Here is a 20,861-nt window from a genome sequence, read left to right on the forward strand (position 1 = left end):
AATACTTGTTTCTGACAGGGTGAAGAAAAAAAGGAAACAAATAGAAGAACTATAGATCTTTTTTTTTTAAATATATTTTTGAGATTATAGCATTTCTTGTAGGCTCCTTCAATTTAAGTTACAATTTAGAGTAATTGTTCCAAGCCTGAATGTAATTCTTTGAATATCGTTCTTTTTTGGTTTATTGTAAGAGTATTGGGGGGGATTTGTGCTTAATTAAGGGTAATGTTATGTAGCAGGTGTGTAAATAAGAGCAGGTGTGATCAATCTGTAATTCAAAATGTTTGTGGTGGGGCAGGAGGTTTTTGTTTTAGCTCAAGCTGTCGATGGAGCCACACTGGATGCTGAGAAAGCCCTGTTGATAAAGCTGAGGAAGAGCACTGGCTATACCTTCATAAACTGCAAGAAAGCACTAGAGAAGTTTGACAATGACATAATGCAGGCTGAGAATTGGTTACATGATCAAGCCCAGAAAGAAGGTTGGAGCAAAGCAAACAAGCTGGAAGGGCGGAAAGCATAAGAAGGTCTGATTGGTATTTTTGTAGGAGCTGCAGTTATTGTGGAGGTAAACTGTGAGACAGACTTTGTTGCCTGTAATGAGAGTTCTAGCGACTGGTTAAGGATGTGGCATTTGCCGCCATGGCTCACCACCGGATGAAAAATCAAGGCCAGGCAGGATATGTAAAGAATATGCTTGCAGCTGATCAGCTGAGTAAACTTAGTGTCACTGAAGGAACTTCACTGGCTGACCAGGTGGCTCTCACAATAGGTTGTCTGGGTGAGAACATGCCAGTAACCTTCAAAATCGACACGGGGGCTGACGCTACAGTTACATTACAGTGGTCCAGCTGCTTGCACGGGCCACCTTGGAGGCCTTATTCCCGTACGGCCAGTACATGGTGTATGGGTTCGAGCTGGTACCGATTTTCACTGTACTATCTCACAATGCATGGATCCAAGGTATCCGAAGGTGACGACTATGAAGTGCTTTGTGTCACGCCCGATGAGAAGACCAACTTCCTGCACGTCATATGTGTGCAGAGGTAACAAAACTTATAAAAGATTTACCATAGTGTAGACATTAATACATTTACATTGCATTGGCAGTTTAGCTGACACTACTAACCTGAGTAACTTCCTTCCTCTGTTTTCCTATCTCCTCTTTGCTATCTTCAAGCCAAACACTCATTCGTGGCGTAAAACCAGAGAAATGCACATGGACCAGCTATGACGAAGGTAAATATAACACTAATTGACCACAGGAAATAAAGTGCATAATGTATGTTGTGTTCTAGCCCAGTGTTTCTCAACCTTTTCAAGCCACGACCCGCAAAAATAATCATATTTGAACTGGGGACCCCCACCACCCTGACAAGCACTTGGAATGTAGGAGTTAAGGCATTCAATTTAGTTTGACTCGGTTCCATAGATAAATACTGTGAAAATAGCAGATCTACAAGCTCACATGTGCGAGGCGGTGTGAGCTTGTAGATCGGTTATTTTCACAATTCTTGCCTCTTTCTTATATTATTTGACAACTGTTCTAGCCAAAAGTAATAGATTGACACAGTGTATCTACAAAGGTCTCCCTAACCCTATAATGTATATTATGTATGGATAACCCTAACTGGCCATAGTATGTGCATACATTATCAGTTACCATCATTAGTAGCATTAAAGGTTTGTCTATTGTGAGATATTGTAGATATAGTTATTGTAAGATTACAGCTCATTTGAAGTGGTCAAACTAGTAATACATGTTCAGAAGCATCTTCCATAAAACTAATGGTCTCGGATATTTAATAAATTCAAAGGTTAAAGCCTCTGTCTGCATTTTCTCCAACTGGTTGGTTGAATTTAGAATTGCAAGAACATACTGTAGGTTTGGAATGATAATACCTAAACATCGTAATTCTACACATTCATTGTGCTGATTGTTTAGAAACCAGAGCACTAGTGTGGAGGGACTCCTGTCCTGTACTGTTAAAGTACAGATTAAGACTTGACCTGACAAAAGGGTTAAGTCATGCGATTTTACTTTTTGCTTCATTCAATGCATGAACCTTATTGGATAAAGGGCAGGGTCAATGTAAACGTAGCGGCGCCCCCGATACAATGGTAGGAGAAACGAGGAGATATACCAACACTTAAGGCCATTGCACACAGGATGCGATTATTCGCACGGAAAAAAACGCACCCTGTCTGAGCCTAATAATCGCAATAATCGCATCCTGTGTGCAATGGCCTTTACTCTATTCAACTGGTCATTGTGGATGTGTTGGTCAATAAGGTGCAGCCTTCCGGCTCGCCTCGGAGCCTGTGCCTCCCTCCCCCTCCCTTGGACCGGCAGCGTGCACCTCCCCCCTCCTCCCTTCCCCTTCCTCCCGACGCCGTGCACCCCCCCCTCTCCCCCCTCCCTTGGATCGGCTCCGCGCGCCTCCCTCCCCCCTCCTCAGTGGTAAAAAATTCAGCATTTGCGCTGGAGGCCCGGGTTCAAATCTGGGGTAGAACAGGGACAGCTTTAAGTATTAAAAGTGTTAACATGACATTTTGATTAGAGCTATATTTGTATGTATTAATATACACTAATATTTATGTTCTTCCACCCCTCACTCTCAAACGGCAGGGTACATGTAGGTACCCGTACCCCCAATACAATGGCAGGAGAAACGAGGAAATATACAAACACTTCCTCTAATCAACTGGTCATTATGGATGTGCTGTTCCATGTGTGTGGCTTTCCGGCTCGGCTCGGCGCCTCCCTTTCCCTTCCCCCTCACTCGGATCGGCGCCGTGCGCCTCCCTCCCTCCTCCATGGATAGAGGAGTCATTGTACAAGGCGATCTAGACGGTCAGAACCTTCCAAACACCAACTCATCTCCTCCGACCACTTCTAGCCAGGATGTGGCACAACCTGGCTCAAGTGGCCAGACCATTATGACCGAAAGTTAATGGACAGCTTTTCTCATTTGTGTTTAATTTTTTGTATAATACAATTGGTTGAATATGCCATTAGACTGGATGTGTATTTATTTGAACATCATTTGTAACATACGAGGAAGACGTGTAGAATGCCAAGAAATGTACATATGTTTAATAATACATTGCACTGTATACAATAAATGTCATTTACTGTATTTTGATTGGGTGTGCTGTCAACATGGATCACTCAGACTCGGACTACATTGAACGATCCAAATTGTTTTTGCAGTTCTTGGTTCAGACCCCCTATATCTATTTTGAGCCAGTTATGTCCAATTCTCATGATGAGTTTTGTAGGTTTTTAAATATTCTAAGTTGATTCACTTAAGTGTTAAAGCACTTTTAAATGGAGAACAGTAACATAAAAAGAACACCACACAATTTAGGAAGGAAAATAATTCAGGGAACCAAAAGGACTTGGAGAAGCCGGCCAAACTGAACATAGAGGGGGACAACTGTGTGCTGTACTGGCTGGGTCTGTCTCTCACTGCAGTGTGCAGCAGGCCAGCTTTTTAAGCTGTTAGGTGGGGCTACAGCTGCAATCAGGAATGAGCTGCAGGTGTGCCAGCTGATGAGAGGAAAGGTTGTTAAAGATATGCCACAATACAGAAGATGTCATGGCCTCATTCTAAGGAAACACCTGTCAATCAAGTACCATGTGGCAGTAATATCTGAGTCTCTCCCCACCCACAGCAGTCTTGATTGAGTTGCTAATAAAACATTGGAAAAGTGAGAGATTGGTTTCCTCACTCACTTCATATGCAAATGGTCCATGTGCAAGTTCAGATTGGTCAACACTGAGGAGAAAAATGGAAGGGGACAGACAGAATGACAGACAGAGGTTTTCTCATTTATTGTGAAGATGGAAGATTGTAAGAAGATTTGTAGAAACTCAGTCGAAAGTTTGTAAACGCTCAGCCCTGGACAAATAGTGTGTTGAAAATGGTGATGGGTTAAGATGAATATACTGCCAAGACTTTTGTATCCGTTTCAGTCTTTGCCGGTGATGGTACGAGGAAAAAAAAACAGTGGGTCGGGATAGGGCACTGGTTCCCAAATAATAGGTCGGGATAGGGCACTGGTTCCCAGACAATGGGTTGGGACCCATTTTTGGGTCGTGGACACATACTGGTTTCCAAAAAGTGGGTCGGGACCCATTTGTGGGTCGTGGACACATCTTTATGGGTCACACCGGGTAAATATTTCGTTATTATTTTTGTTGCCTACATTTTGTTTTTAATCATTTCAAAACATTCTCAAAAACATTTTTCACTTTTTTCAGGAGAGACTGACCATCCCGGCACACCGCAGACTTTGTGTCAGAAGATTGAGGCCCTCGTCACGAGTACTATTAAAACAAGAGATGGAAGACTCCAACAGAAAAATGGTTTGATAACATTTAAGTTCTATTCAGACCTCAGTCACTACGAAACCTTTTATGCTTCTTTTCTGTATTCCTCTCTTTGCTCTCCCTCTATCTGCCCCCCAACCCCCATTTACTTTTCTTAAAACTATGTATGATGGATTGTGACAGAGCAGCCTGACAGACTAATTTCCTAATGTTCAGCCGTACACATTGTATGTTATGCTGTAGTATGCTTAGCACTTGTAGATTCTCAGTCCCACAGGAGGTGCCCATTTGCTGTGACTGGAATTCGAATATGCTTTTGTTTCCTAGAAGCCTAACTGTGTATTGGGGTGTGGTGCCTGAAGAGCTGATTAATACATGGGGATCATCTTGGGTGGATTGCTACTGCACTGGGGTTGGTTGATTAGATAGCCAAGGGTGGAGTCTGAGTAGACTATATAAAGGGAACAGCTCTGGTAAGTGTGTGTTGCCATGGGGAGAGGCTGACACCTTACCTCTCTGTTGACGTCATATTGTTTGAGTTGCCTTTTCTCTAGTTCTAGTAGAAACAAAAGGTTCTCCTCATGTTATCCAGCAGTTTTGTAATAATCAGTGTTTAAAGTCGGTACTACTATACAGGGACAAACGTGTCCGTGGCAAGACTTGTCCATGTCTGTGGCAAATCTTTGATTAGAAAAACTATTAACGCCAGAGCCAGTATACTGACTTGCCAGTCTCCAGGTTTTCTTCAGAATAGGTAGGACACTGACACTTCTATACTGCCCTACAAAGCCAAAGTGCAGTGACTATACGCAAACAATTTAACTGATAAACGGGTTCAAAATGCCCTTTGACATTAACACTCTAATAAAGACACTGCCAGACAGGTATTCAAACCTTGTTAAACCAGGTACCAAACAGTGGCGGATACAGAACATGCATGCCTAATGACTGGGTCTTGAAAAATCTGTCTGAGCCCTGTCTGTTTTTAAAAGCTTAGATTTTATAATGATGGATGAATACTTTTCACTGTCTCTTTCTTTAAAGGAGTAGTTGGCTTAGGAATGCGTAAAAAAACAAAGGATCTCCATGAATTCAAGACTTCATGGGGTGGGTAATTGATAGAAATTATGTCATTTTTTAGGTGAACTATTCCTTTAATGCTTTGAAAAGGTCAAAGCAATCAGTGAATCACTGATGGCCATGGAGATAACAATAATACACTTGACTTTTAAAGCAATTTTTGAAATATGGTTACAAATTGCTCCATCTACGCCTTCCCTCTCAGCTTTCCACTTAATAAAATAAAATAAATAAATTACAAAGTGATGAGGACTAACCACTACCCCTCTTTAAAACACAATCTGTGTTCTCCATCGTGACTACTGGACTAGTAAATTAGTATTTATGGTAATATTATTGACCACTCATTTTGTATGTCCATGAGACTGTGGCAAAAATGTAGTTTGAGAAAAATGTCCATCACAAGCTGGCATGTTGATGACCCCTGGGTGGTGTTTTTTTTAGCATATGGACCAATAGGGAAGCCGCTTTAGTTTCACTACAAACCAACATGGCGACCCTTGGGTCCGAGGAAAACATGCAAAACATAGAAAACATGCTTCCAAAGTGTGCAAAAAGTAATCGAAACGATGCTATATGCAACTCATATCTGTCCAGAAAGAAGAGGTTCAGGAATTTACACAGACGAGATGGGATACCTACAGAACCTGCGTCAAACAGTCTGCAGAAACGTCAGCAGGTGAGACACACACAGGGGGGGCATTTTAACATGAGAGACTGAAATAATTGACAATATGGACAAGTGAGAGATTGCAAATGCCATGCATGTCAATATTGGGCTGTCAATGGGTACTAAACTGTATTTATCAGTAATATATATATATATATATATATATATATATATATTTTACACAAAATAAACATGTAAAAATATCATGCATCTACAGTGAGAATGTACAAACATTCTGTGTCATTTCATCCATGTTTCATCTCTGTGATAACCCAGACATCTTTACATCTTTGACAGCTAATACACCAGATGATATTGTAGTTGATGAAGAGTCCAGGGAAGAGAGATAGCCTGCACCTTTGACACTAGCCTAGACGAAGCCTTTTTGACCAAGGTCATTAAATATGAACCACTCCTACATACCATCTCAGAGCTAGGTTATAGGTGCAGACTATTTGTTTTTATATTTGGCAGCCTTGGATACCCACAAACTGGTTGTTAGCCCTTCAACAACTTGGGATGCCCAAAAAGGAGGCATGAAAGTGTTCCATAGCAGGGAGACATACAGGTTGAAGGTGTTGAAGTTGCTGATCAGCTAGAACTGGACCATGTAGTGTTAGTTTTGACCAAGCTATATATGCCAAAGCTCAGCAAATCCGCTGGAAAGATGATGACTTGACAAAGCGTCTAGTGATTAGACTATAGGTGAGTTTCATACATGTCCTTCCTAGGTATTTTAGGAAAAAGGTTGGGTGATGCAGGGCTGCAAGACATACTCAATTGAGTCTGAAGTTGTTGCCCCAGGATCCATCAATGGTGTGATCAGTGGTCATCCACAGGAGATGCAGTCTGTTCTTTCATATTTTGTCATATTTGTACACTATTTTGATGTTGTTGCACAGTCTGACATGTCACACCAACATTTCTGTGAGTGTACGAACCAACGTACCAACCTCGGCCTGAGGGGATTGGTGGCAGGAATGATCGATCGAGCACTGATCATCGGCATGCAGTCACTGAAATTAAGTGGCTTAAGTGGTTTTAATGCACGCCTCAGTGAGTTAACATCAGTGTATTGTGCTGGATTTGTTCATTTTGTTCACTTCCAGTGCAAATTTGCAACTTTTAATCTGTTCCTCTCAGCAGCTGAACGCCAAGGACAAGATTGAAAACAATTCACAAGTGACATCTTTCATTATGAGTGCGGGGAATTTAAGACGGTGCATTTATTGCAATAATATATTATTAACCCTTTGAATCAGTGGTTCTCAAAGTGGGGTCTGGGGACAGATCAGCTATTTCCACTATGCTCTATTGTGTCATTGTCAGTCATTTTGTATATTTCAGTTATTTGTCATATTTGCCCTGTGCAATTTCTGTTTTCCAGTCTCATCCTTAGAGATCCATGTACAAAGTATCAAGTAATTCAATACTCAAGCAAAGTTAAAGTACCTCAATTGTACTTAAGTACAGTAGGCTACTTGAGTAAATGTACTAGTTACTTTAACCACTGGGTAGCACATGACTATCACATTGAAACACTACTTGCTTAATTCTTTAGGAAAAGGTGATTTAAATTAAGTTGTCTCATGCACATGAACATTTCAACCAATGATAACTAAACAAACAACATCTAAACAAGTGACATCATTGCTGATGTCACTTGACCAAACCAGTGACATCAGCAATGATGTCTGGACCAAACCAGTGACATCAGCAATGATGTCTGGACCAAACCAGTGATCAGCAATGATGTCACCAATCACTGGTTTGGTCCAGTGAAATCAGCAATATTTAAGTGGAGAAAAATATCTAAAGACATTAAAGATGCTATTGTCTCGGGAAAAGACACAACGGTACCCAGAGGAGGTGATCGACGTGATAAAGAGTGGTTTGGCCGGCGACAGCACAGAGCTGTCACACAGCGTGCATTTTAATGACATCCCGGTTTATCTTTCATAAGAAATAAAGAACATAAATACAACAATGTTGTTAATGTATGTTTTTAGAGCATTAAGAACGTTTTCGAAGGTGGGACTTTGCCAGTATGTGCAATCCTTACACACCGGCTGTCACCTTCTGGCTGCTGAGAAATCCCTGTTGATGAAGCTGCGAAAGAGCACTGGCTATACCTTCATAAACTGCAAGAAAGCACTGGAGAAGTTTGACAATGACATAACGCAGGCTGAGAATTGGTTACACGATCAAGCCCAGAAAGAAGGTTGGAGCAAAGCAAACAAGCTGGAGGGGCGGAAAGCAAAAGAGGGTCTGATTGGTCTTTTTGTAGGAGACAAAGCTGCAGTTATTGTGGAGGTAAACTGTGAGACAGACTTTGTTGCCCGTAATGAGAAGTTCCAGCGACTGGTTAAGGATGTGGCATTTGCCGCCATGGCTCACCACCGGATGAAACATCAAGGCCAGGCAGGATATGTAAAGAATATGCTGGCAGCTGATCAGCTGAGTAAACTTAGTGTCACTGAAGGAACTTCACTGGCTGACCAGGTGGCTCTCACAATAGGTCGTCTGGGTGAGAACATGGCAGTGAGGTGGGCAGTGACAGTGGGGGTCCCTGCCGGCTGTCAGATTGGGTCTTATGTGCATGCCGGTGTGACTGGCCAGAGTGACATGGCCATGGGCCGCTATGGTGCCCTGGTGGTGTTCCATGGTGGAAAGGAGGGGTCTCAGGAGGCTCTGGGGCGTAAGCTGGGTCAACATGTGGTGGGGGAGGCACCTGTGTCCCTGGGCAACATGGATGATCTGCCTTGTGGTGAGAGCGAGACTCGCCTGCTGCCCCAGACCTTCCTCCCAGACCCCAGCAGGACAGTGGCGCAGTTCCTCAAAGGGCAGGAGGCCCGAGTCCTGGACTTTGTCCGATTTCAATGCGGCGAAGCGGCCGCAGGTGAAGGAGCGGAATGAAAAGATGGAATGATTTGTGCAGTGATTTATTATTACTCTCCGCCAGGAGAGTATTGTTATCACTGCGTTTTCACTTTCTAAACATGACACACCGATTGGTCAAGCCTCACGTGACACGTGAAATACTGTGATCTGATTGGCTAGTGACGCCACCGGGCCTATATATACATGGCATCACTCTGACAGTGTCTCCGCCACTGTCAGAGTGAGGTGAGACGGGAACCATGAAATGGCTGCATGGCTGATACATAATTGGCAGATAGGACAGATAGGACATTTATATAGACAGGAGGGATATGACATAGGACACTTATACAGACAGGAGGGATAGGACACTCACACAGACAGAACGGAAGAGGACACTTACCCAGACAGGTTGGATAGGACACTTACATATACAAGAGGGATAGCGACCTATAAATACATGTGTCACTGTGATAAGCCAGATTCCAATACCGAAAATCCGGCCACTAGCTCACTCCCAGACCTTCGAACCGGAAGTAGTCAAGTAGTCGCGGTCCAATTGTTCCTATCTGTCTTATTGGAAAGATAGGACAGATAGGACACTTATATAGACAGGAGGGATATGACACTTACATAGACAGGACGGATAGGACAGGAGGGATAGGACACTTACACAGAATGAACGGAAGAGGACACTTACCCAGACAGGATGGATAGGACACTTACATATACAAGAGGGATAGCGACCTTCGCGACCTTCGAACCAACACAAGTCTTCTGGCGGAGAGTTGTGCTCCGAGGAGCACTTTTTCTAGTTATCATTATTATTATTATTTCTTATAATGATGATACAGTATGCAAGTACTTGGAATGGTAGGAGGCATTACATTTTGTTTGACTCTGTGCCACAAATAAATATTGTGAAAATAGTGAGGCTTGTGAGCTTGTAGATCGGCTATTTCGCCTCTTCCGTAATATTTGACAATTTGGCCAATGTTTGACAATTGTTTATTGTACATTTTGTTGACTACTTTTGAGGTATTTGAGGTATTAAAAATGTATTAAAAAGTTCTTAAATTGTCACTTTAGAAATGTGCAGATAGGCCTACCCTGTATACACAATGTTGCACAAAGTCCAAAATCCCTCCTATAGTTAGGCCTGTAAGGGTCCAATTGGTTCCGAACTATCAATCATTTAGCTGGGGATCCCCTAGAACCCCCTCAATTACCTCTGGGGGTCCCGACCTAGTTTGAGAACCACTGATCTAGGGAGCATTCAGGCCAATTTATACTTTATTATACGATGGACCGTGTCATCTACAGTATAACCACAATAACATTTCCTTTGCACTCTGTTAGTAGACTACAGAAGTGTGTTCACGCATGTGTTTCACATTATTATTTTTTTTTAATTTTTGGGGAAATATTTCACTTCAATTTTATAATGGAAGTCAAGGGGCTTGGATAGGGTGTCATCATAGATGACTGACATCACAGGCTGGCCATGTGAAATCCGAAATCCAAATGAAGCCACGCCTTTACTATACGTATTAGGTTTTTTGATACTGGCAGTGCTAACTTAATTTGAAACGCTGATCAGAAGTAGCCTATATTTCCGGGGGTGCGTGATACCCCCTTCTTCCCAGTCTACTAGAGGTTATACTGTATAAGCATTATTACATAAGGATGTAATGTGCCCATCAGTCCAATAGGTGGCAGTATCAAGCCTAGTTTATACAGCGTAAGACTAGCCATGGCTGTGTGTAAGTGCTGAGACTTAAATCAATCTTTTATTTAAGAGAGTAGTTTAAGTTAAGTTTTATGTCAACATTAAACCATCTATGTCTGGCTGTTGTTCACATTTTGTCTGCCTCTATAGTTCTAAAAGTACGCAGTATGAAACAAAACAGTCATCAAGCTGTTTGTGTGGTCCTCTCACTTGTTCAACACAAAAAAAACTCAAGTTCACATTTGTTCCGTTTTTCATTAAATTATAAATGGTGGATAAAAAGGGTAAAAAAAAGGGTAAAAGGTCAAAGTGGCAAAGTTGTTCCTCATCAGGAGACACCTATATGAAGTTTCATGCCTGTAGCTTCAACAGGGAACAACAAAATAGGCTAGAACACTGACAAATGAACATTGAGGCTCGTTGGATGCAAAAAAGTGTTTTACTTTACTTTACATGGTGACAAAAAAAGTGACAGAGTGGACGTCCTCAGACCATCAACAACCCTAAATGTAGGTTTCCCATGTTGGCTATAAGCAGGCAGTAGGCCTATTAGTATGGAATACCAAAACTGTCATAGATAAATAAATAAATGAATTTATAAAGCAAGAAATGCTAGAATAAATAAATAAATATGCAAAGATCGAAGGCAGGCCCATCACCACTGTTGAGGCCACAGGGCCTGCATGAAAATGAACACCATATTATAGACATAATTATATACAACACAAACAGCATACAAACATGGAATCAATGATCTTATTTGAAAGACACCGGTGATTTGGACTGATACCATCATCATTATACACTAACTTACCTCATACAGAGGGCCTCAAGGTACCCTTAGGCACTTTTCAGATTGTAGACCTTCCCTTTATCCACCAACATAATTTCAGTGGTGGAAAGTAACTAAGTACATGTACTCAAGTAGTGTACTTTAGTACAATTTTGAGGTATTTGTACTTTACTTGAGTATTTCTAATTTCCAATACTTTTACCTCTACTCCACTACATCCCAGAGGCAAATATTGTACTTTTACTCCACTACAATTATTTGAAGTCACTAGTTACTTTGTAGATTTTGATTATTTTTACAAAACATACTACCTCAGACCTATATACATTTCGGCCATTTGAAAATACCCGATCTACAAGCTCACAATGCGTCGCGATATGACGCATTGTTAGCTTGTAGATCGGCTATTTTCAAAAAATTTGTATGCATTTGAAAACTTGAAATGGGACATTCTGCATAATGAGTACTTTTACTTTTGGTACTTTAAGTATATTTTGATGCCAATACTTTTGTACTTTAGTACATTTTGAATTCCGGACTTTTACTTGTAACAGAGTATTTCTATATTGCAGTATTGATACTTTTACTTACTGTAAGTAACAAATTGTTGTACTTTTTTCCACCACTGCATACTTTCTTAATTATATATACATTGTGGTATTGCTACTTTAAGAGCCATCTGCACTTCTGATGCATTTTATTGTGTGCTGCTACCTCCGCCTGACCGCCTCTCAGATAATCTAATGTAGGACAAAGTTACTTGGAATATCGTGCTCATCTGATTGACGCGGTGTTATTGTGCCACTAGGAGGCAGCCATACAGTGTTAGTTTTGTCACCACACCAGTGTAGAATATATTCCTTCATCCCTGCCAACTGCTATCCTGCCAGTTCTGTTACATGAGTTAATATCACTATGAAGTCACGTTGGTGTCCTCATCAGAATCACTCAATCATCATGAAAATGTAGCAGAATAATGAAACTCTTGAGGTCTTATTATAAATGGCCAAACATTTACACACACATTTATCAGTACAATGATACGTCTCTTGAAATGTGTTTCCTTCTTTTTATACAGTTTTACTTTCATTGGATACATGTGATTTTGGCATGTCCCACACTGCTCTGCAAACTACAGTGTGTGTAATAACTGGTTAAATGATACTAATAAAAAAAGATCATGAGATTTTATTGTCCACAAGTTATTTGATAAAACAGGCCATTTTGATCATGTATATTCTATTTTCATAAGCATAATTGAACATTTTGCATGTGTACCTGCTGTCATTAAGGGCTTAAGAAACCCTGATGTTTCAGTGACACATTACCAAATAAGTTCTTTGCATGCATGGTAAGTGGACAATATGGACTTTTTTGGGATATCAGTATCAGCAAGCCAGCAAGCCTAGTTTACCTGGACTGCCAATTAAAGTGTGAGGGAGCTTTTAGTCTTTTACTAGGAATGAGCTCAAAAGGAGCGGAGATGGCAAGGAAGGAGATATCGGGAACGTCATGATGCTGACCCGGACAGAAGAAGAAAGGTTCTTCTGCACTTGGTTCTTCTGCACTTTGCTGACCACAGTGGTCCAACATGCTACTTTTAAAGAGTAGTTCACCCCAAAAATCAATCAATTACACAGCCCATGAAGCATTGATTTCATGGAGATTTGTTTAGTTTTTTTCGTGGAGATTTGTTTAGTTTTTATCACATTCCTAAGCCAATAATTTGACAACCCGCCATCTCTCCGGTAGGAGACACAAGTCTCCTTTGTGTCTCCTACCGGATACATTAGCATCTTTATTATCAAATTATTGACTCAGGAGTGTGACAAAAACAAACAAAAAATCTCCATGAATTCAATGCTTCATGGGGTGTGTAATTGATAGAAAATAAGTAACTTTTTGGGTGAACTAATCCTTTAAGGAGGACTGCACATTTAGACAACTGGAAGCACCTGCCCATGACTTAGCCCTGCCACTACTCCGCTCACTCCCCACAGTAATCTTGAATGAGAGTATAAATAGATTTAATTTGGGTTTTGGGAAAAGTAAAAAATTGGTCTTTGTCACTCTTCATATGCCATGCACAAAAGTTCAGATTGATTGTTCAACCCACTGAGGAAATAAGTGGATGAGGCCAGTCAGTTTCCTCATTTTAAGTAGGGTTACCTTTAACTCTATGAGGATTACGCTCAGGACTCGAGTCAATCAAGAAAGAAAAATAACCAAAAGTTCCAATCCAATACAGGACCATCGGCCTAGCCACTCTCCCTAACTACAAACCACTAAACTAAAACTCTAACAGGACCACCAGTCATCTCCAGGCCTTCCAAAGTGATACACTGAGACTACTGTTGCATTGTGAGAGTATGGCTTTGGTTGAAGCCAACTGTTTTTATAGGTGTGTTGGGCGGGGCTGTAGCCACAATCAGCACAGCTAGTTAACAAGATATATATATATATATATATATTTGTAACCCTTATTTTTCAACCGGTGCCAATTATCTAAGTGATCCTGGGCGCTACACTCCCCTCACCAGCCTAGGGAGGCCAGGGCCGAGCTCATGCCTCCTTCAATGCATGAGAGCCAACTGACCTTCTTGTCACCTGACAGGGGGGAGTTTCCCCGGTAGGACGTAGCGCATGGAAGGAACATGTTATTCCAACCAGTTCCCTTCCCCTCCATCAGGCGCCCCGGCTGTCATGCGGAGGCGGTATAGCGACCAGGATTACTACATGTTTTTGTGAGGTTATTAACTACCCTGAGAGACACGGGAAGAACATGCAAACTCCACACAGAGTAGGTTCTTTCGCCAACTGTGAACAAGATTTTAACCCTCAGTGAACTGGACCTGATTTGGCTCTGTGCTTGGACCGCTTTTCCCCCCTGTGTACACCAAATCTCTTTGCCAAAAATGGCTGATCTACCAGCTCACAACGTGTCATGTTGTGAGCTTGTAGCTCTGCTATTTTTTGGCTAATGTTCCCCCCAGAATATGGATGCTGAGGTTCAAGTGGTTAAAGGCACATGAGCCACATATTACAGATGATGTCATTGCCCTCATACAGCACTTGAGTTGTTTTTTTGTTGTCACTTCTTCACACTGAACTTGAAACTAAAAACTTGAGTGAAGGGATATTTGTGAGATTCGTTTTGGCTTTAATCTCTGTTAACTTGATGTCTCTTTAGGTATAGAGAAGAGAGATTAATGGTTAGTTTTGGTTACCCTCATTCAGTGGCGTGTGTGCGTGTGCGTGTGCGTGTGCGTGTGCGTGTGCGTGTGCGTGTGTGTGTGTGTGTGTGTGTGTCTGACTTGTCATTACCTAAGGGTTCAACATGGGAACATTGCTTTTTAAATTTAATTTATGGGCGCAGTCAAACAAGAGAATATGTGACTAACTAGCCAGATGGGAAATAACACGCATGTTGATGTATCAACTATTCAGGGACGTGCAGAGAAAATTAGAGGCAGGGGCTGAAATGGCCTAAAGGGCACATACATTTTTTATTTTTTTTAAACACATTTAGAGGAACATCTCTTTATAGAGAGAGAGAGAGAGAGAGAGAGAGAGAGAGAGAGGTTCCTACCTGACAAATAAGATTGAAATGAAAAGTAGAATATAATACTTTTGTTTGTCTCACATTTAGATGGACCACTCGTTGTGTCTGCACATCTGTGCGCATGGACGTTTTTGGTTTTGATTTAAGGGCTTGCCTTGATATACTGCATTGCAATTTAGTATAATCAAGCTTTACTACAGACACACAGAGGGCAATTCATCTAAAACGTTCTGTGGTGGAGAAAATATGCGTAAATTGACAAAATTATATTTTGGATGCAAACGCTAGGTGGCAACTGTCACCCCCTGTGAGCCCAAATGACGCCCCTGAATAAAACGTCTGATTTTCATCTTCTTCCCCGTACTGTATGTGGGTGATTATATGTAGGCTAGTACACACAGTGGGGGAGGTACACATTGGGGGACAAAGGACTTATAAAGGGACTGAACAGGTGTGCATGTTAAAATGTACCTGAAGAACATCCCTCAGGGAGCCAAACGTTGTCATGCTTTGCAAATAAAGTGGTTATTTATTTTCCATGTAACTGGAGTGCGGACTCCACGCTTCTCATTGTTCAGGATTGTTGGCATTAGACAGGTGCAAATAGCCTGGCTAAGGTGCAAAGGCATAACTCTCCGACCTGTCGGAGATAAAGATAAGAGAATAAAATTAGAGTGAGGAAGAAAGGAAAATGTTTTGATTGATTTAAAAAAAAAGTAAGACTTCAAAGAAGTTTGTTAGACATAGCCTACAGGTGGTGCATAAGGGCATAAATCGGCTCGGGTTTTTAGCTGGGGTGGACTCGGGATGGAGTTATGAAAATGTTCTACCACTCGTCCTAGGACATAGTCGCCTAACATCATATAAAGGTAAGGAAAAGGCTATTCCGGAATTCTCCTCTAACCAACAATAGCATATTGAAATCAATTATTTGACAGACAGTGAGCCACAAGCCATTGTAAATATCTGAGAGCTAGAGTGATATGATCCACTTTCTTGGTCTTTGTAAGGACTCGAGCAGCAGTGTTCTGAATCAGCAGCACTTTTCTGATCATTCTTTTTTTAGGGAGACCTGTATTGTTGAATCATTTGTCCAAATCACAGACATAAGTCCTTGAATCATTGGTATGCGGTAGGTTGACTTTGTAATTTGATGTGGCCGGTAAAATTCAGGTCTGTGTGTGTGTGTGTGTGTGTGTGTGTGTGTGTGTGTGTGTGTGTGTGTGTGTGTGTGTGTGTGTGTGTGTGTGTGTGTGTGTGTGTGTGTGTGTGTGTGTGTGTGTGTGTGTGTGTGTGTGTGTGTGTGTGTGTGTGTGTGTGTGCGCGCGCACGCGTCTCCTCTACAACTGAAAAATCATGGATGAGCCATCCTGCCACTCCATGCCACTCAGCTAAGTTAAATTGAATTAGCCTATACCAGCTTCCCACCTGCGGACACAGCCATGCTTCTATTATTCAGAGGCTCTGCGGTGGAATCAAAGCCCAGTCTCCACAATGGTGGGAAAGTATTATAACACTGTGCCAAGTGTACACCCAAGAGAACCCTCTCTTGGGTGTACACTTGATTATACCAAATCAATGTGCAGACCCAAATAGTTCAATTGACAATGAATGAGACAATGTGTATAGGCGAAAATAGCTACTGCAGCACTACTCTACCATACAATTCAAGGATAACAGACTTGAACTTAGCCTTAGCTTATCACTGTGCTATTGGCCTGCCAACTCGCCTCACCTGACCTGTAGTGTATTGTCAAGAGGAAAATGACAGACACCAGACCCAACAATGCAGATGAGCTGAAGGCTGATTGCCTCCGTGCCACACCGCATTTATGTACAGTAATAATTTGTGTAAAAGGAGCCCTAGTGAGTGTGTGGAGCCAAATTGCCTTTCTGTTTATTTAGTTTTGTTTGATTTAAATTAATGGCGTGGCCTTGGTAATGACGATGACGTCATGTCAATCAGAGTCAGTGGGTGGTTACTATGGTTACCATTTATACCTGGCAGTGGGTGATTGCGGCCAGGTGGGCAATGAGAGAAGGCCACACAGTTTTCGACCGTGCCATATCATGCCGTGTGTTGCTGGCAGCTTTCAAATGTTATTTTATATGAAGTGAGTTTTTGTTATCTTTATGGATTTGTGGAACGAAACAGCTTAAATGGATTGACATATCCAAAGAGACAACTTGCTCTGGACATTGAATTCATATATGCACGCGTCTGACATAGTTTTCAGAAGGTTGACATTTCTGTATTTTAAGTAAATGTTTCATTGGTTATGGTAATATTCTAATTTTGAGATACTGGATTTTAGATTTTCATGAGCTGTATGCTGTAATAATCAAGATTAAAACAAAAAGGGCTTGAAATATTTCACGTATGTGTAATGAATCTGAGAGTTTCACCTTTTGAATTACATTAAGGAAAAACTTTTATTTTCCATGATATTATTTTTTTTTAGAACGCTCCTCTACATTATAATCCCCTTAATGTGCATGTGACCGTAATGCAATGGAACTACTGTATGGTTGCCACTTTCTGAAGCAAAACTTGATTGAGTTCTGCTTTGATTGGAATGTCATCAAATCGTCCTCATTCCAGCTTCATGCCAGGGAACAGAAGAATGCAAATCACAGAGCATTCACAGTTGTATTGTTAGATACATATCGGTCTTAGATAGGTCTTTTGAATGTGCATAAATTGTTTATAGTAATGAATTTGGTTAAATGAATCTAATCTCTAGACCTATAGTTCCCAAACCTTTTAGCTCAAGACCCAAAAGAGAAATTTTACATTTGCGCCTGTTCTGTGGGACCCAAACTAGTGAAAATAGCAGATCCATTTTTTTCCACTACTTCTAAATTATTGTTTTTTTTTTTATAATTCATGGAAATTATTAGATTTTTTCATGTTAGTTATGAAATACTTAAAAAAATGTTTTAGTTGTTTTTAATTCATGAAAAGTTGTGATTCTTCCTTCAGAGACTTTGCCTTTTGCCATTTTTAGCCAATTAGGCTTGTGGATATGCTCCATTATGTAAACGACATTTTGTAGCTATAAAGTATGATACAAAAAGGGTTTGAAAATGATTTATTTTATCCAATATTGTAGCAGACACAACTGCACTTAAAGGCAAGGCAAGTGATATTTTGTTGTTAAAATGAGTGTTAAATAGCACCATATTCCAATAGTAGCCAACTCATTGATATCATTTAGATTAGAATGTTTGTTCAGTAACAGGAGTCTCCCTGTCTGTCCAGCTCTTTAGTCAGCAGAAAATGCATTTACAGGTCGGGATACCGATTTGATCCAATCAGGAGAGAGAACTCACACAGGATACAGATAAAACAAGAGCAAGTGATTACACAAAGAAATGAGCAAACAAACTTGGAACTAGAATACTATAAAAGTTAAGCTGATAAATGGGATTTGATTGTCTGATGATTGACAACCCACCTGAAAATGCATATTCTGTTTATTTAAGAGGTGGAGAGACGGGGAGGCACCTGTTACTGAACAAACACTCAATAGCAATGAGTACTATCAGAATATACTGTAGTGCAGGGGTCCTCAACAACAAATCTTGAAGGTCCACAAATCCGCACGCGCGGATTTGGGCGGATTCGGGTACTTTTCCCCCCGTTTTTTCATACTTTATTTCGGTTTTAGGGTTAGGGGTAGGTTAGGGTTATAGTTATTTAAAAAAAAAAAAAAAAAAAAAAAAATTATAATTTTCCCAGGGTCCACAGAGAGGTGCCCCGCGGTCCGGAAACGGGAACACAGGAACAGAAAGAGGACTGAGGCCCCCATCAGAGCTGAAGTTGACCAGAAAGAGAGCTGAGTCATCTTTCAGGTGAACTGACAATGTGAACACAAAAATAACTGGGTCTTGTATTCATTGTCACTTGTATAGTATAGCTGTGTCTCCCTTGTCTTTTGATGGAATTATAGGATAATGCCTCATTTATGAAGTTTGTAGCTTTGGATTATTGCTATATATTTCATTTTATTTAATTTTATTGTTGTGTTTTGATTTTCATTTTATTGCCAGACCCAGGGGGTCAGGCCTACATGAGGCTTTGTACCTGTTTTCTCCATACATGGGCATGCCCCCTTTGCCCTTAGGCCCCAGCCATAAAAGTCTGTCCCCCTTTCGTCCATACATGGGCATGCACAGGCTGACACGTCATGTGAAGGCTTATAAAAGTCTGTCCCTCTTTCGTCCATACATGGGCGTAGACACAGGCTGACACGTCATGTGAAGTCCGGCTTAGCCGTGATGTAGTGATCTTATAAAGTACTTATTCTGGGTCTGGCAGGACCAGGTCTCCTGGTTCCCTTGTTTATCCATGAGAGGGTTTTATTGGCATGACATGTTCTTATTCAGCACCGATATTCATACAGCTCTAAGAGAGAACAGACCTTTAGGACATACACAGTACATCCACAGCTTTCAAATGTTGGCCACTGAGCTCCTGCACTGAAGTAAGAGATTTGAGTTACAGGATAGGTCATCCTCAGTCACCAACTGTAAATCTTGATGTCCCTTTTAATATGAAAAAGAAAAGCCAAGAATAAAGGAAATGAAACAATAACACATACACAGAATACAACTGCAACGACAAAGATGAACACAATAAAATAAACAAAAAAACAAAACAAAAAACTGAAAAAGAAAAGAAAAAACACGTAGGCTTGTTTTGCATTATTTCTCACAAGTGAAAACATAACTTGCATTTCCCTCATAACTTATTAATTTTAAGCACAACTCATTACACTGACCAAAACCATAGGCTACTGCTTTAACATAATATCTCATATAATGGATTTTCCATTTATTTCTTTGAAAGAAGGAAATAGATGTTCTGCTTTCAGCTAGCGAACGAAAACATCATGCTGCATGATTTCATTTCAACATAAGGCAGCATGCAATTATTCAGGCTTTTGTGTGCGGTCTAGCATACTATTCACAACATAATTGCAGTTGCTTTTGGAATCAATTTGTCTAAATGCATATGACCCATAGTTTTACATACTGTATTAATACTAGATCAGATTTAACATTAGTTGTAACCTGAAGATTACTAAAAGCTTTTTAACAAAGCTACATGCTGGTAATGGATGTGACTTTTAGTCTGACTTTCAGCTAGGAACAGAAGGTGAAGAGAGAGGAGGGTGATGAGGAGACAGAAAGGGGGGAAGTTAAGGTCAGAGACGATAGAGGGAGTGAGAAAGAGAGATATGTGCATTACATAGAAATGAGAGGTTAACGCATTCACTGTCAGAAAACGGGGAGATAGAATGCAGAGATTCAATTCAGTTTTATTGTGTAGGCACATATATATGTACACACAGAGGGCTACGGCGTTGCATGATGCTAGGGGAACAAAGTCATGAATAACACAAAATAGGCCTAAGTACAGGTGAGGTAGTGTATGTAATGGATTTGTAATAGAGCTGTACAAATAACATTGGAAATATGGCAGAAACAGTGGGAGGAGGGCGCATATAGGGGAAAGATCAGGGTGTGAATGTTTGCAGGTGAGAGAATATGAAGGTAATTGTGTACGTAGCCTTATACACTAACTGTGCAAAGCTGTTTTTCCCTAAGCTGCCGTCTTGCTCTGTGTATAAGGAGCGGAGATGGTTGCTAGCACAAGCGCTCATACACATCACCCCCGTCAAAGGTCTGTATTCAAAATTTGACTTGAGTAAAAGTATTGTCAAGATGCAGAGAACAGAAGCAGATGGAAACAGATGATCTGCTGTGGTGACCCCTGATGGGAATTGAGGGCTCCAGTCCAAAGTGGAG

General features: G+C 40.9%; 1 protein-coding gene across 1 annotated transcript; it reads left to right on the top strand.

Moving 5' to 3' along the window:
* Nucleotides 1-8,069: 8,069 nt before the first annotated feature.
* Nucleotides 8,070-9,017, top strand: LOC311064684 (elongation factor Ts, mitochondrial-like; the record flags this gene model as incomplete). Its single annotated transcript, XM_084084594.1, has 1 exon — nt 8,070-9,017. One exon carries the CDS (start codon nt 8,070-8,072, stop codon nt 8,997-8,999), a length of 930 nt encoding a protein of 309 aa, XP_083940720.1. The 3' UTR covers nt 9,000-9,017.
* Nucleotides 9,018-20,861: the final 11,844 nt, after the last annotated feature.

The sequence above is a fragment of the Gymnoscopelus microlampas genome, assembly GCF_963454915.1.
Source record: "Gymnoscopelus microlampas genome assembly, chromosome: 17".
NCBI classification, from domain to species: domain Eukaryota; kingdom Metazoa; phylum Chordata; class Actinopteri; order Myctophiformes; family Myctophidae; genus Gymnoscopelus; species Gymnoscopelus microlampas.